The sequence below is a fragment of the Sus scrofa genome, chromosome 16, assembly GCF_000003025.6.
Source record: "Sus scrofa isolate TJ Tabasco breed Duroc chromosome 16, Sscrofa11.1, whole genome shotgun sequence".
Taxonomy (NCBI): Eukaryota; Metazoa; Chordata; class Mammalia; order Artiodactyla; family Suidae; genus Sus; species Sus scrofa.
The window spans coordinates 79,456,847-79,473,743 of record NC_010458.4 but is presented as its reverse complement, the minus strand read 5'-3'; the positions used below and the strand labels follow the sequence as shown (position 1 = coordinate 79,473,743).

Sequence of the window (16,897 nt, the reverse complement as noted above, 5' to 3'; positions counted from 1 at the left end):
AGGAGCCCCGCCCGCGGGCGCCAGAACTTCCGGGTCAGAGGGCGGTGCGCTGCGCGCGGCAGGTTCGAAGCGCGGGCGCGGCCCGAGTGCTGAGGCGGCGGTGGCGGCGGCGCGAGACGCGAGGCGGCGGCGGCGGCCACGGTCCGGGCGGGTCCCCGCGGCTCCCGGCGGCGGCGCCATGGACGAGGCCGTGGGAGACCTGAAGCAGGCCCTGCCCTGCGTGGCCGAGGCGCCGACCGTCCATGTGGAGGTGCACCAGCGGAGCGGCAGGTGAGCCCGCCGGGGCCCGAGGCGCCAGGCCGCGCCCAGGAGCTCCAGGCTCGGGGGACGTCCGCGTCCCCGACCCCGGCCCCAGGCGGAGCCCCGCGGCTCGGGGCGGTCGGGCGTGGCGGGGGCGCCGGGCCTGCGGCCGGAGGGGCGGCTCTGGGGGGGCGAGCGGCCTTGGCGGAAGCCCGGCGGGGTCGGCCGCGCACCGGCCGGCCCGCTGCGGGTCCTCGGTCGCGGCGCCGACCCTCCTGCGGCCGAGCAGGGTGTGGCCCGGGCAGCTCGGTCTTCCCGCCTGAGCCTCGCCGCCCGCGGAGCGCCCGCTCCTGCTTCACCCCTTCGGATGGTGTCGCCCGTTCGGACGGCAGCTCCCCGAGGTCAGCCGGCCAGCAGCGGCCCCGCTCCCCCGACCCGCCCGCCCTAACTGCTGCGCCGGTTCACGGAGGGTTGGAGTATTTTTTTAACGCTTCCGGATAAAATGTGTTTTTGACTCGGACGTGATCTTTGTCTTGTGTGTTTTGCCAGCACTGCAAAAAAAGAAGACGTAAAGCTGAATGTTAGAAAGCTGCTCAACAGACATAACATTGTCTTTGGCGACTACACCTGGACTGAGTTTGATGAGCCTTTTCTGACCAGAAATGTGCAGTCTGTGTCCATCGTTGACACCGAATTGAAGGTTAAAGACCCACAGGTAACTGTGTAATTCGCGGTACCGAGTAGCAGTTCAGCCTCAGCTGAGTGTAAAAGTGGGCAAGTGAATGGGGCGCTGCTGTTTGGATGGTGTGTCGTCAGAACCCGGTCTGCTCGGCCTCGGACGAGGCCTCGCTCTCTGTAAACGAGTGGCCCAGCGTCGGATGCTCTGCGTGCAGTAGGGAGACAGTGAAAACCAGGTCTCGGAAGGCAGACCCTGGAGTGGGGGCTGCGTGCCTTCTCTGCTATGCTCTCCGTCAGCACGGGCTCACGCGGCGCTCAGCATGTGTTTGGACCGCAAGAGGTGGGGGGCTCCAGAGATGAGGAGGAGGGCTCGCCTTCCAGAAGCTCCTCATGTGCCCCCGCCACCTAGCAGAGTTCGTGTGGGAGCTCAGAGTTGCTTTGCGCAGGAGGGCGGGTGTGGCGGGCAGTTCTGTGACCAGTCTGAGACAGCCCACAACTCCCAGGAACGTGCAACTCTGGACAGTCCCTGCCTTTGAGGAGTCAGTTTGGAAGAACTGGTTTGGCGCTAAAGTTTTGCTTATGAGGTGCCCCCCCTTCTCACGTGAGGGTGAACGCCTGCGGTGTGTTTCTGTCCCCACTGACGTCTGATGTCGTGGTGCCTGATCTTGGTCAGTTTAGAGGGAACGGGAGAGCTTTCCTGCACGACAGGAGGGCAGCGGGCAGGGGCTGCCGGTGGACGGCCGCCTGTGCCCAGCCCGCTCAGAAGGGCAGTTGGCCCAGCCTAACTGGAGGGCGTGGGTGCTGGCCACCAGCCACTCTCACAGTCTCGTCTTCCACTCGGCACACTCACCCCGGCGAACTTGTCCTAACAGAAGATTTCGTGATTTTGCAGAGATAAATGAGCGCATGTCACTTATGTGCCTTACACTCTGAAACACTAGCTACCCATCCGTCGGGGTTGGTTGGACAAGTCAGATACACCCACAGCAGACAGGATGTAGCCATGAGAAAGGATCCGATGGTTTCTCTCCCAGTTTGAGAGGCCTCCAAGTTCTAGGGAATGGGAAGGGCGTGAGGCTGCACGTGGGGACTCTGACAGTCTCCGTTCTGGGTTGTTTGTATTTTTCAACGACTGTGTGTTACTTTCATAATTACAAAAATGATAAGTCGAAGCTCCCTCTGTGGCACAGCTGCAGCTCGGGTTCAACCCCTGACCTGGGACCGGCCCTTTGCTGTAGGGCGTGGCCAAAGGAGAAAATTGTAGTCGTGACGAGTTGTGTTATCAGCAGACGTAGGCCCCAAAGGGGAGGGACGAGTACTCTTAAATCTGAGATAAAGCGACACGGATCTAAGACTCGCTTTGAACCTGAACGCCGTCTTTGGTCTTTGACACCATCCTCTCGCGGCTGGAAGTTAAACGCGCCATTTCACCTGGCCCGTGGGGTGGCTTGGTGTTTCCTTCTCCTCGCAGCCCATCGACTTGAGCACGTGCACCGTCGCACTTCACGTCTTCCAGCTGAATGAAGGCGGCCCCAGCAGCGAAAACTTGGAGGAAGAGACAGAAAACATAATTGCGGCAAATCACTGGCTCCTGCCTGCAGGTACCTGCACCATGACAGGAAGCAGAGCTGCCGAGCGTGGGAGGTCGCAGGATGGCATGTGCCTGGGGCTCGCCAAGACTTTGTTTCACAGACTTTTGGGGTGCTGTCTCTGCCGTGGGGTGGCGATTTCCAGCGTGAGCCGTTTGGATGGGTCCCTCCGAGACAGCACTGGTCTTGAATTACAGGCTACTCTTCCTTCCCGCCGCTCGGCCGGTCCTATTGGGTGCTCAGCATGTGTTTCCTCCTGCCTCCTGCCTTCCTGATGCTTTCTGGGAACTCGGGCAATGGGGTCTAGTGGGCAGAATCTTGGGGTTAGTTTGCCCTCAGGTCTTAGCCTGATTCCTAACCACTAGACGAGCCCTGGACTCCGCCCTGCCGAGTGTCGGCTTGTGGGCAGAGCGATGGGGAGTTAGGGTCTGTGCCGTGTCCAAACGCAGGTCCGCAGAGACAGGTGTGGACAGTAAGAGGACAAAAAGGTGACCTCTTTCCTCTGGTTCGCTCTCAGAAGTCATGCTTGACTGCCGTTCATTCAGCGTCTTTTACTGTGAGAGCGTTTCTGAAAGTTGAGCTTCCCTGTAGGCAGGGTGTCCGCCTGCCGCGGGTGCGGCGCTGGAGAGCATCGGCAGGCGCAAGGCTTGCTCTCCTGAACTGAGGCTTTTGTTTTACTCCCTCAGCTGAATTCCACGGGCTCTGGGACAGCCTGGTGTACGATGCGGAGGTCAAGTCTCACGTGAGTTGTGCTTTTCTCCCCCCAAAGGCCCATCTCTGGAGGCAGAGTCATCCGTGTGCTCTCCTAGCACCCTGTGACTCAGGTGGGCTCTGGGGGTGCTGCTGACCAGCAGCTCTCGTCCACTGGGATTGCTCCCCAGTGGTTGGTCTCTGGGAGGTCCCCGCAGGAGGAGGGGGGTTCAGAGTGTCAAGACTGCTTGTGCTGGGTCACACTTTCAGGAGCCCACAGGCTGAGGGGACAGTGCCAAGGAGCATACAGAACAGGTGGCAGGTTTGAGCAAGAACCAGTGTGTCTGCACCCCCTTCAGGGGAGGGATCTTTCTGCACACAGGGGACACTGGGAGTCTGTCCTTGCCGCCCCCATCGCGTCTGCTCTAGGCAGCCTCAGTGGACCGCAGAGCCCGCAGCGCAGTTCTTTAGTGGGTGTGCGTATGCCTGTCCACCGCGGTGTCACCCCAGAGGAGCAAGCTTCCTCCACTTGGTGTGTCCCTCGGGGGCTTTGCGTTATTGTCCTTTTAAACCAGAGCGACCTGCGGGCTCACGCTTTATCCTCGCACAGCGGCCGCACGCACCCACTCCGGTTTTCAGTGCCTGCGGAGCTGAGAGCCGGGGGCTCTGCCAAGTGTTCGGCGAGGGCGGGCTCTCAGGGCCCTTCCCTCTGCGCGTCGAGGCGCGTTCACCGGGAACCGTGGCCTTGCTGGTGCCTTTGTCTGAATCTCCCTCTTCACGCAGCTCCTCGACTACGTGATGACAACTTTGCTGTTTTCGGACAAGAACGTCGACAGCAATCTCATCACCTGGAACCGGGTGGTGCTGCTTCATGGTGAGCGTTTCGGTCTCATTGGACAAGACAGACAGTGTGGCCCCAGGCTTTCACGCGTGCCTTTGTCCTTCTGCAAGGAGTCGCGGCTCCTTTTCTCTGGTGGAGCCGGAGGTGTCCTGGAACAGCTCCTCCGGGAAGCCAGTCGGGCTCACGCTCCTGGGCTGTGGTTCACGGAGCCTTCGCTTGGCAGCCCTGTGACTCTCTGTGCTGTTGTTGAAATTGCCCGATACGTGGCTGGTTTCCCCTGCTGGTCACAGCTCCACAGGGTAACAGCTGCCTCACGTTTCCCCAGTGTCCGGGTCAGGCCTGCGCTTCAGCAGCTGTAGTGAAAGGTGGCAGTGCTGCGGGCGTCAGAGCAGCAACCATCAGAGCCGAAGGGTCCCCAGGGTTCGAGGAGAGGCCATGTGACCTTGGAGAGGTGGCTTCCTGGTTAGTGGGGTCCACAGAGGAGCCTGTCCATAAAGACGCAGATGTGGAACCACAGCGGGTTGTGGCCAGGGAGCGGGGCGGTCGTGTTTTCTAGCATCTGTGCTTCTTGCACCTCCTTTGTGGGGATTACATTCATGGCTTTGATGTCCTCGCCCTGTTTTCCATCCGGTGGGTGATGCAGATCCTGTGGTTGTAAGACACCTGTCACAGGATGACTCGAAAACATGTTCCTTCGGGGAGATACCTCCGCTTTCCTGGGACAGGCCGTGACGGAAGACAACATAAAAAAAGAATACACATGCACGCGCATGACTGAGCCACTTGGCTGTACAGCAGAAATTGGTACAACATTGCGAATCAACTATCCTTGAACTGAAAAAGAAATGTTTGCTTGCATTTTGTTACAGGTCCTCCAGGAACTGGAAAAACATCCCTGTGTAAAGCTTTAGCCCAGAAATTGACCATCAGACTCTCAAGCAGGTAACCGTGGTGACCGGAGAGAGGAGAGCAGCAGAAGCAGGATTGCTCCCTTTGCAGCTGTAACCACAGAAACTTTGTATTTTTAAGTAATTTTACATGACCAGTAGGTCCTTGTCTTCCAGTGTGAATTAATGAATTCACCGCTGCTCAGCATGGTCCTGAGTAAGGTTTTCGGTCTCTTAAACGTGTGGAGCTGTGTGACCGGCTCGGGGCCACCCCTGGTACCTATCCTGCCTACACGTAGGAGAACGTGTTTCTGCTCTTTGAGGGGAAGAGTTCCAAGGGTGTCCGGTCAGGATGCGGGAGTCCGTGCCCACCACCTGCCTGCCGTGCCGTCCCGTTGCTCCCCGGAGGAGGGTCCCAGCCTCTGGTGCTGGACTTGTCTCTTTCTCCTTGAGTTCTGTCACTTTAGAGGTTTGGTTTCATCACATTGGAAAATCTCTGGCCGTGAGCTCTTGAGCTCATTCCCTGCCCTCCGCCCTCCGCCCGCCCCGTGGAGGTCCGGTTATTTGCAGGTCAGGCTGCCCGGTACCGCCTTGCGGGCCATGGACAGCTTTTTCTTTTTTTTTTTCCAGGTTTTGAAAAATTTTCCATCGGTTTCATTTTGCGTAGTTTTCTTTTTTCATTTTCTGGTCTGCTTTTAATTCTGTTGGGTGATGTTTCCATTTCTGATAGCGTTATTTTTCTTCTCCAAGTTTCCTCTTGGTCCCTTTTGTACCAGCATTTCTTGTCTCGTTAAGTTCACGTTAAAATCCTTGCGTTGTCTTATGCCCTCGTCTACTAATTCCATTGTAATTATCATTTGTGTCTGTTTTTCTTCTCGTTTTGGGTCACGTGTTTCTTTTTTTTTTCTTCATCGTCTTAGGGCCACCCCTGAGGCATATGGAGGTTCCCAGCCTAGGGGTCTCATTGGAGCTACAGCCACCAGCCTGCGCCACAGCCGCAGCAGCGCAGGATCCGAGCTGCGTCTGCAACCCACACCACAGCTCACGGCAATGCCGGATCCTTAACCCACTGAGCAAGTCCAGGGATCAAACCTGAGTCCTCATGGATTCTAGTCAGGCTCATTAACCGCCGAGCCGTGATGGGAGCTCCGTGGGTCCCGTGTTTCTGCTTGTTGGCATGTCAGGTAATTTTTGATTGAATGCAGACATTGTGATTTGAACTACGGCTTCTCTCGTCTTCCTTGAATGGCCACTGGGCTTCGTTCTTAGGTGGCATTTTGGTTACCTGTGTCTGGTGTGATCTTTGGAGCTGTGTGTTTAAGCTTTGTTAGAGGGTCTCGGTGTGGTCTGGGCCTAATACTCAGAGGCCCCCGGCTCGCGGTTGTGCCCTGAATGAGCTGGGAGCACGCTGCTCCTTGGCTCCCAGGCCTGTGAGCACCAGGTCTCCCTCACACACACCTGAGTGTCCAGTAAAGACATGGGGGCCCCGTGATGGTTTCTGGGCCCTGCTCCTGCCTCTCTCCCTCTCCTCCAGACAGTGCAGGCTGTTTGAACTCTGACCCCTCTCTCCTCAACTCAGCTTGACGGCCGCTTCTGGGTCTCCTCCCGGGCTGGGATGGGAGGGAGCTCCAGGCGGAAGGTCAGGGCAGTTGCGCTCACCTCATTCCCTTGTACAGGGGCCGCGGCCCTGCAGCACCCTTGTCTGGTGCCCGCCGTTTACACTCACCCTGTCTCCTTTGCTAGCTGGTTAAGGCAGAGAGTGACTCTGGCGCCTGTGAATCCAGTATAGAGACTTGAGAAAATTCTACGAAATCGACTTTTAAAAATCGATTTCCTTTTTAAAAATGTTTTATAAGCAGGAAAGCTGCTTTATGTCAAGCGTTTATTTTGTGGTTAGTAACTTGGCCTTCGTCCTGAAATGCATTTGGGAGTTCCCAATGTGGCTCAGTGGTTAATGAATCTGACGAGCATCCATGAGGATGCAGGTTCAATCCCTGGCCTCGCTCAGTGGGTTAAGGATCCAGCACTGCCGTGAGCTGTGGTGTAGTTCACAGACACCACTCAGATCCAGTGTTGCTGTGACTGTGTGTAGGCTGGTGGCTACAGCTCCGGTTGGACCCCCAGCCTGGGAACTTCCATGTGCTGCGGGTGCAGCCTTAAAAAAAGAAAAAAAAATGCGTTTATGTTTTAACGAACTTTAAGGATAGTTCCCTAAAATGCTAGAGAGTAAAATTTTTATTACAGGAGATACGACTCTTAGCAGCACAGAGACTTGGAGAGAGAGATATGTATACATATGTTTATCTTGTGGCAAAAAGCAGCTTACAAACCTTTGTTGCCTCCTTTGACTCCATAATCAAAATGCTTTATGATGAGTTTTGTTTAACATTCAGCCTGATCTTTGTGAGGTTGTCTGCCCCTCTGTGCCCCTCTTGTACGCAGAATTAGTAAACGGTCTGTTGCAAATGGAAACTCAGTGATACTTTTCGAAAGGAATTCCTCTCCGTCTGTGGACTTCGGACATGAAAGAAGCTGCTGAGACCCTGGGAGTCGGAGTCGGCTGCTGCCCCCCGCCCCCGCTTCCTGTTTGGGTTTTGTCACAACTAAGTGTCCCCAGCACTCCAGCCGCCCCCTCAGCGGATGGCTTCTGTCAGTAGAAGCTGAGGCCACTTTCGAGCATGCCAGGCTCTAGGTTTGCAGGAAGTGATTTTGGGCTGGAAAACAAATTGTCCCATTCTTTATTGTGTGTTGCTTTTTTTTTAGGGCCGCACTCGTGGCATATGGACACCCCAGGCTAGGGGTTGAATTGGAGCTGCAGCTGCCAGCCTGCACCACAGCCACAGCAACGTAGGATCCAAGCCACGTTTGCGACCTATACCTCAGCTCATGGCAACGTCAGATCCTCAACCCACCGAGCGAGGCCAGGGATCGAACCCTCGTCCTCATGGATCCTAGTTGGGTTCGTTTCCGCTGTGCTGCAACGGGGACTCCCCACGATGCCGCACGCAGTCTTTAGGGTTTTGTGGGAGGAGGAAACAGTGATCAGCCCTGGCCCAAACCCCTGAATCTCGTGCCTCGTTCTCTGTGTTAGGTAATGTGCTTCTTAACGTGGAGATGTAATTTACAGGTAGGTTAAAAGCGAGAGGGATTTTATTCTTGCTTTAATTAAGTGAAGATACTGTTCAATTCAAGAAGCTTCATTCACTCCACCCAGCACTGTTGGTGTCGCCGCCTCTTGTTAGATGTTCTGGATGCCTTGGGGTTCAGGGCGCTCGGTTCCCAGTCCTGTGTCAGGGATGAGCCTCGGCCTGCTGTGCATTTGAGAGAGGCCACCTGAAGGAGGCCCAGGGCTGTCGCGGGGCTGGTCTGTAACAATTGCCGTGACTCTTTTTCTGCCGTCGTAGGTACCGCTACGGCCAGTTAATTGAGATAAACAGCCACAGCCTCTTCTCCAAGTGGTTTTCAGAAGTAAGTATTAATTTCAGTTCCCAGGATTGACACCCCCACAGGTGAAACATCGTCCCGTAACTTAGGCACAGGTCTCCTCCCAGGACACAAGTAGGTGACAAGGGAACATGAGCAAGGGTGGCTTTGTGGTCAGAGGAAAGGTGCAGGGCCAGGCGCCAATCTGGAGGTGGTCCACGGTCACACCCAGACCCGCCTGCCTGGGCAGGATGGTCACCGGTACTCAGCCGCGCGCGCCCTCTGTGAGCCAAGGGGGTGGGACCGGGTGCTGTCACGTGTGCCCTCCCCTGAGGGGCTCTGCCCCAGCTGGGAGGTCCCCTGGCGGTTGCTGAGGGGACAGGGAGTGCCTGTAAGGGGAGCGCCCGGCCAGTTTGCGTGTTTGCCTCCGAGACCTGTCCCGTGCCGATGGTAAGACAGCTGAGACGGGAAAGCAGGAAGGCAGGTGGGCCGAGGGGCAGGGCGCCCGAGCTGCGCGGCCCTGGCCTATCGGGCTTGGGGGGGTTTCTGAGGGCCCCCTGGGGTCAGAGCAAAGCCAGGCAGGGACAGTGGACGCAGGTGTGCAGCAGGTAGCGGGCTGAGCTCCAGTCAACAGTAAAGATGTTTTGCTTCCAGAGCGGCAAGCTGGTAACTAGGATGTTCCAGAAGATTCAGGATTTAATTGATGACAAGGACGCTCTGGTGTTTGTGCTGATCGACGAGGTAGGTGCCCTCAGACCAGACCGCGCCGGAGGACGCGCAGGACCGAGCGGCCTCCTCCGTCTGGGGCACCACCAGCCTCCCACGGCTCCAGCCCCCACAGGCTCCCCATCCTGCAGGCCTTGTCACCGGGGCCCCTCTGGCCAGGCTGTGGTGCACACGGGCACGCGCGCACCCACGCGTCTGTCCACGCTCAGCTGACAGCGCCCCGCCGTTCCGTCCCGCAGGTGGAGAGCCTGACGGCCGCCCGAAATGCCTGCAGGGCGGGCACCGAGCCTTCGGACGCCATCCGAGTCGTCAACGCCGTCTTGACCCAGATCGATCAGATTAAAAGGTGACGCTCCGCGCAGCGGGCTCTTCCTAAGAGGCAGGGACACCTCTTGGCCTTCCTCGCAGCTCTTCTTGCCGAGAGCACATCTGGCGCTGGGTGTTGGCTCTGTCTCCCCCACGTTCGAGTGATAAAGACGTAAAACAGGCCTCGGGTGTGGAGAGAGCTCAGGTGTGGAGAGGCCTCTGGGCATCAGTGCCTATGGGACTGGTGCTGGTCGTCGTCGAGGGGCTGGCCCTGGGCAGGCAGGCGGGCGGTGCAGCCTCGGGAGTCCCGGGCCCGTGGTCAGTGGGCCCCACTGACCCCGCTGCGGGGGCACTTAACCAACACGCAGGCACCTGCCGTGTGGTCCTTCACCCTCGGCGTCTCCGTGTGCTCTCCGGGGGTGCTGGCCTCCAGGGCCCCGCTGCTCAACAGAGGGCGCGGTGGCAGCAGTGACAGCCGGCTGGGCTGCGCTCCCACCTGTCCTATCCTGCACGGGTCCCTCACAGGGGAGCCCGCCGCCCCTCAGCTGCAGGGGCCCCTTGCTTCTGGCCCTCCTGCAAGTGGGCCTTTGGGGTGTAGACCCCCTCTTCTCCCCGCCCGCCACACCTCAGCCTGCCTTCTGCCCCGGCCCCTCGTTCCCCGAGTGCCCGGTGTGGAACTGTCCCCGTCTCCACTGTCCTGAGCACCTAGGTGCTGCCAGCATCTCCCCGGCATCTTTGGGGCGGGGGCCCTGCACAGCCTCCCAGCCTTGGCTCCGGTGCCTGCGCCCCGACCAGACATGAGACCGGCTCCCAGGCCCTCGGTCCACTGCGAAGCCCCAGACCTGCAGGCTTCCCCTCACGACCGGAAGACGGTCCTGACCTCGCGGGAGGAGGGAGGCTGTGGGCTCTGGTCTCTCCTCGCCTCACGTGGCTCAGGCCTGCTCAGGACCACCCTTCCGCCCCAGCCTGGGCGCAGGTCTGACCCCGCTTGAAAAGCCCGACCCCGGGCACAGCTCCCAGTGGCATGTGTGCGTGCGTCCGTGCAGCCTGCGGCCTCCCGCCTGGGCCTGCCCTGCTCACACTGGGCAGGGCCGTGTGCTGCTGGCACAGGGGAGGCCCACCCTCCAGGTGCACCCTGGCCGCCAGACTGCCTGCCCGGGGCTCCCCAGGGTCCCTGCCCTGGGCCGCCGTGTCAGTGAGCAGACCAGACAGTAGTGGCCCTCCTGTGGCGCCCAGAGGCTGGAGGGGAAAGCCGCTGGTAAAGAGGACACAATCCGGCCCTGTGGCATCTTGGCACCATGGAAGCTGTGTGAGGGCAGCTGCGCCCAGGCAGGGGGTGTTGGTCCTGGGGCTTCAGGCAGCTGCACAGAGGTGAGGGCTCAGCCGAGGGCGGAGGTGCGGGCAGCGTCAGGCAGGGCCCAGGGCAGGCCCACGGTGCTGCGGCCAGGAGCACCCGGCGGGAGGTGGGGTGGGAGCAGGTATAAAGCCCCCGGGCCCACGAGGGACGGGGTGGCGGGCCGAAGGGCGCTGGCTGGGCCGACGCCTGGCACCTCGGCGGCTGTCCGCCGCGCCCCGCCCGCGGAGCCTGGCTCGGTCAGCGCCCGCGTGGCTCCGGCCGCAGGCACTCCAACGTGGTGATCCTGACCACCTCCAACATCACGGAGAGGATCGACGTGGCCTTCGTGGACAGGGCGGACATCAGGCAGTACGTCGGGCCGCCCTCCGCAGCCGCCATCTTCAAGATCTACCTCTCCTGCTTGGAGGAGCTGATGAAGGTACCGCGATTCTCCTAATCAGTAGATTTGCTTTTTTGAGCGTGCTGCGCCCCTGGCACGTGGAACTTGCTGGGCCAGGGATTGGACCCGCAGCTGAACAGCGACCTGGCTGCAGCAGTGGGTCCTTAACCCACGACGGGAGCCCCGACTTCCCGTGTTGTTTCATTCGCTGTATAGCTGAAAACGTCTCCTTCCAGGAGTCCCCGTTGTGGCCCAGCTGTTTTCAAACCCAGCAAGTATCCACAAGGATGCGGGGTCGATCCCTGGCCTTGCTCAGTGGGTTAAGGGTCTAGCATTGCTGTGGCTGTGGTGTAGGCCGGTGGCTACAGCTCTGATTCGAGCCCTAGCCTGCGGACTTCACTGTGCCGTGGGTGTAGCCCTGAAAAGCAAAAAAAAGAAAAGAAAAGAAAAAGAAAAGTCTGGTTTCGATATAGAATGTGGTGTCTCGCTCAGCCTGGCATCAGCCATCTTCCCAGAGCCACAGTTGCAGTTGTATCTGCATCTTGAACGAATAGTCGAGACCATGGCCACGGACTCAGTGCGTTTGCTCCCTTGGCACAAAACGAACCTCGCGATGGGAGAGCAGGGGACCTGGGCAGTCGCCAGGCCACCCAGCAGAGAGGCAGCCACACTTGCTTGCCGTGCTGGCGTCCTTGGAACCTGCTGGTGGGCTGGGGTCGATCCCTACCCTGTAGCCTCGGCCTGGGGCCCCAGCTTCCTCACAGGACAATGGCCCTGTGACAGGGACAGCAGGTGGTCTCAGCCCAGGGGCGCCCTGTCCCGGCAGCATGTCCCCTGCTGCTCTCCTGCGCTGTGTGGAGCTTTGATGTGAGAAATATGCTCTGACGCCGGCTGCTGCTGAGGAACCCGTGTGGCGGATCCTCTGGAGCCACCCAGTGCCTCTCGAGTGCCACACTCCCGTGTGCTGTGAACCCAGGGCTGCCCTGGGGGTGGCCAGGCATTCCGACTTTTTCTGGAAGCTGAGCGTCTGGGGCTGGTGCGGCTCCGCCTTCGGCTTAGCGCACGGTTCTGACGCGGCGGTGCAGGCCGGCTGGTTCTGAAGGCGGTTGCCGGGTGCCGGGCTCACTGCTAGGAGCCTGCTGGACAGCTCGTGTCCCAGGGTGGGGGCTGCGGGGAGCCTGAGGGGGGTCACTCAGCCTCGTGGGAGGGTCAGGGCACGCCCCGCCCAAGCCCTGCTGCTTGCCCCCCCCCACGCCCCTCGCAAGTCCCCCCGATGTGCAGGTCACGTCGCTCCCGTTCCCGGGTCGAGTGGTTTGCGGGAGAGCTGGTGCTGGTGCCAGCGTGGCAGCCTGACAGGTGAGCCGGAGTGGGCCGCCCCGCCGGCACGTGGTCTCGAGGCGGACCCTGCGCCCGGTCCGTGCGCAGTCGGAGGCCGCCTGGCTCATCGCAGTGGATGAGCGCCTCGCCCTGAAACGCTGCGCGGGCGCCCTCCTTGAAAGGGCGGCCCAGTCCCGGCGCCAGGACTCAGCCCTGCGCGGCGGGCAGGCCGTGGCTGTGAAACTGGGCATCAGGCTGGGCTCGGCGCCGCCGAGTTCTCCCGCCTGACCCGCGGAGAGGCGTGTTTGGGCCACGAGTGCGGGGAGGCCGGGCCGTGCTGCCGGGACGTCTTGTCGTCCGGGTCGTCTTTCGGGAGCGGGGTGTGTGGGAACCTGCTCGCTGGCGCCCTGCTGGCATCTCTGAGACCTGAGGCCCGCTGTCCCCGCAGTGTCAGATCATATACCCCCGCCAGCAGCTGCTGACCCTCCGCGAGCTGGAGATGATCGGCTTCATCGAGAACAACGTGTCCAAGCTGAGCCTCCTCCTGAGTGAGATCTCAAGGTGCGCGCTGACCTCTCTCCTGTCGCCAGCAGGGTCCCGTTGGCTCTGGTAACAGGGCGCTCCAGGGGCCCAGGGCGGCGACAGCACCTGGAATCCGCAGACGTCACCCTCAGTCCAGAGCCCCCAGCCTCCGCACCCTGGGCTCCGGGCCGGGAGGAGGGAGGTGGGCGGCCCTCCCGGGGCTGGCGGACAAGCAGCAAAGCGCTGGCCTGGGTCTGAGAAGACGGACGTTCAGGTGGAGGCGGTCTTGGCACATTCATGAAATTTTTACAAAATGGCAAGAAAACGAAAGGAGGCTTTGGCTCTGCTAAGCCCAGTAAACGTTAAAGGGTCGGGGTGCGAGGCTGGGCGCTTCGGCGGGACAGGCAGGGCGGGCGCGCCGAGACGTAAAGGCCTGGCCCTGAGAGACCTGTGACAGCAGAGCGTCGGAATCGCGGCTGCTCGAGGCCCAGGCGGGTCGCACTGTCGCCTTCTCAGCTGGCCCTGGGGCTCGAGGGGGTGGGAAACGGCCCGGGACCTCGAAGGACCGTCGGACTTTGGGCAAACCAGAGAGGACGCGGGGGCGGGGGAATGCAGGGGCTGGAGGTGGGGGGCCGGCCCGGTCCCTGCAGACCCCGCTGCCGTCCGTGTGCCCACCTCCTCCGGCCTCGGAGGGGCTGCAGGGGATGGACGCCCAGGGACCGGCCCTGATGCGCGCCTTCTTCCCAGGAAGAGCGAGGGCCTCAGCGGCCGCGTCCTGAGGAAGCTGCCTTTCCTGGCTCACGCGCTCTACATCCAGGTGAGCCCCCCGCCCCCCAGCCTCTGGCGGGATTCGCCGCCACCTGCTCTGTCCGGCAGGGCGTGGCCTCACCCAGAGTCCCGCCCGCCACCACTGGGGCTCCTGCCCCATTTCATGTTGCCCAAGTGGCAGGCTCCTGGGGCGGGGGCCAAGTGGCCGTGCGTCGGCTCACACCTCGTCGTCACCTCCGAGCAGGCCCCCTGCCTCCTCGGGGTGCTTGTGCCCGGGGTGGGGGGGTGCTGCCCGTGGCCCCACCGTGGGCAGGAGCCTTCATGGTGTGTGCACCTCCCAGGCCCCCACCGTCACCATCGAGGGCTTCCTCCAGGCCCTGTCCCTGGCAGTGGACCGGCAGTTTGAGGACAGAAAGAAGCTCTCCTGCGTGTGACCCGGCTTCCGCCTGGAGAGTCTCCACACCCACGGCTGAGACCTGCAGCCCAGAAACCCACGGGCCAGTGTTGAAGAAGTGTGTCCTACTTACACGGTATTCTAGGAGGCTTGTGTTTCCACGCTTTCAAGCTCACGTCGGGGGACGGCCAGCTGTCGTTTTCGCTTTTAACAGCCGATCGTCCGAGCCCTGTGTCTCTGTAAAGACCCGCCTCGTGTCCTTATTCTGTCCTGCCTCTGGTTGATTGGACCCAAGATACTGACAAGTTTTGTTTTCAGAAGATGATGGGTGTATGACTTACAGGAGCGGGAGAAACCGCGTAGCCTTAAACAAGGATGCAATCGCAGCCTGAGCTTCAGCGCGCTCCCCGCCGTGAACTCGCTTGGAGACTGATGGGCGGACAGGCCCCGGTCCTACGTCTCAGCACAGGGGGAACAGTGCTCCTCCCGGAGGCAGATCCATCTGCGGGGAGGGCTCCCTCCCTCGCGACCAGCGGACGCGTTCCCCGCGTCACGGGACGGTCTCACGGGACGGTCCCGTGCGGTGTGCTCGAGAGCCGCAGCCGTGGCTCGCGTGACACTGATTCTCAGCCGGGGAGAAATCGGCTGGCCCGGGGGTGGTGTCCAGAGTCGAGTCTGCTTTCCTCGCACTGAAGTGAATTTCCTGTGAGCGCTTTGTACACGTTCCTAAGAGAACTTCTTACCTTTTGTTAGAGACTTTAAACATTAAAATTCTTTTCCAGAACTTTCTCGTTTTGATTCTCCTCACTCCCAGATGCTTTGAGCTTTGCTTTAAAATGGCTCACCCGATTACTCACCTTTCCGCCTGTCTGAGGCCTGAGGCGTCTGTGCCGCCTGGGAGGCCCCGGGGCAGGGATGGGGGACCAGGTTCCCGCCCTGGCTCAGGTCACCCAGACTAGAGCGGCCGAGCCCAGCTCTGTGGTCTCCCCAAGACCCTGAAATAGGATGTAAGGGGGGCGTGGGTGCAGGAGGTGGGGGGCACCCGCTCCGGGCTGCTGCTGAACTGCCCGGCCCCTTCCAGGGCTCGGTGTCCAGGGGCGGGCCGGCTGTGGACAGTAGACAGAGCCGGCCGGGGAGGGCCTCACCTGAGCCGGGGCGGGAGCACCAGCCCCTTCCCTGGGCGCTGCCGCGCGGGCACGGTGGAGTGGGGGGGCTTGGGGCCGCCCAGGCCAAGCGAGGGGCGGCAGAGGCAGCTCCCCAGAGCCTGATGTGTCCACCCCGCAGGAGCCCGTGCTGGTGCAGGTGGGATGGAGCATGGGCCCCCGACCGGGAAGGGGCCACCGGCGCCCGGGGCTCCTGTGCGGCAGGCCCGTGGGCAGGCGGGGGCACAGGGCGCCCGGGCCAGCCCGCAGGCGGCTGCGGTCACCGCGACCCCAGAGGCCTGCGCCCCAGCTGTGCTTGCGGAGTCCTCCCGCACCCCTTCCTGAGTCCTCAGACTTGCCTCCCGCTCGCGGCGGAGACGCTGGCTTCTCGTCCCCGGACCGTCTTTCTCCCACTGCGCGCCGTCTGCGGGCGGAACCCTTGGGACTCACCTGCGAGGGCTGCAGACTCTTCCTGTCACTGGAGGTGCCGTTTCTTCCTGCAGGGCCTTTGTCTGCAGTCTCAGTGTCCTCCTCTGTCACCTCAGAGCGTGACCACCGTCCAGGGGGCCTGCTCCTTAGTCGCAGACCTTGAGCGGAGACCAGGCAGGAAATGCAGGCAAGGCTTTCCGGGCCCCGCAGCGGCAGCAGGGAGGGGCCACCACCAGCAGGGGCCCCGGCCGCCCACCGGCCCAGGGCTTGCGTGCGCGCTTCTCCCATGGGGTGGGGGTAAAGGCGGGTGCGGGGTCGGGCCCCAGGGTGGCTTAGGTGCTGGCCCACCGTTGGTGGGGGCGGGTGCAGGGGCCTGCCTAGTCCCTGGTTTTGCGCCTGGCTCCTCGGAGGTGGCAGCTGGGTTCTAGGGGCCTTGTAGCTTCCCGTCCGTAACTTGCCCGCGAGCGCAGGGGGACGCAGTCGCTTTTGGTCCCTTGCAATTTCTTTGTATTTTGTTCTGCAGTGAAGGGTCCCAGGTGCCAGCCTGTCTCCTCATGTGTGACAACTTCTTCCCTCCTCCTGAGTTGTCACCCAGGCCGGAAACCCTGCTCCCTCCTCTGTCACCTGATGTGACCCCCACGAAGCCGAGCTTCCCTTTCAGAGACTCTGCGTCCGTGGGCGGAGCCCCTTCTGTGTCACTTGCCTTGTCTCTGGCTGCAAACCGCTGTCCCCACCACCTGACGGGACGACGACTAGCAGTCTTCCGTCGCGCCGCCCGTGTTAACCTCACGGAACCCGGGAACGTCTCTCTCGCGGCCTGTCGCGTTCCCGCCTGGAAGTGTTTCCTGCCACCTGCGCAACCGCTGACGCCTGTCTCAGTGGGGTGGCCAGTGGGGACTGGAAACCCTCGCCCTCCCGATCTGGCAGCCGTGCCCGGACACTGTGTCCACCAGCCCCCGTCCCCACCGCCTGAGCGTCGTTCGTGACCGGAAACCCCGCTTCCTCCCGGGCTTTGATCCGCGGCGTCCAGGTTCACCGCCCGATGGACTGTGGGCAACTGTCACCCTCGTCCTCCAGCACCCGAGTCCCCCTTTGTGACAGGAAATCCCCTGTCCGCTGAGTCGTCAGGCGAGCCTGGAAGGTCCCCACTGTGCCCGAAAGTCGTCCTCCTGTCATTGCCGGTTACGGCCTCTTTCCATCACGCCCGTT

The 16,897-nt window shown here is 61.3% G+C and overlaps 1 protein-coding gene across 3 annotated transcripts; it reads left to right on the top strand.

Moving 5' to 3' along the window:
• Positions 39-14,901, top strand: TRIP13 (thyroid hormone receptor interactor 13). 3 transcript variants are annotated; one of them, XM_021076539.1, is made up of 14 exons: positions 62-270; positions 790-955; positions 2,390-2,519; positions 3,194-3,249; positions 3,580-3,729; positions 3,981-4,071; positions 4,908-4,980; positions 8,330-8,393; positions 9,003-9,089; positions 9,314-9,420; positions 11,002-11,155; positions 12,882-12,994; positions 13,703-13,772; positions 14,065-14,901. In XM_021076539.1, the coding sequence occupies exons 1-14, from the start codon at positions 179-181 to the stop codon at positions 14,155-14,157; spliced, it is 1,446 nt and encodes a 481-aa protein (XP_020932198.1). In that variant the 5' UTR covers positions 62-178; the 3' UTR covers positions 14,158-14,901.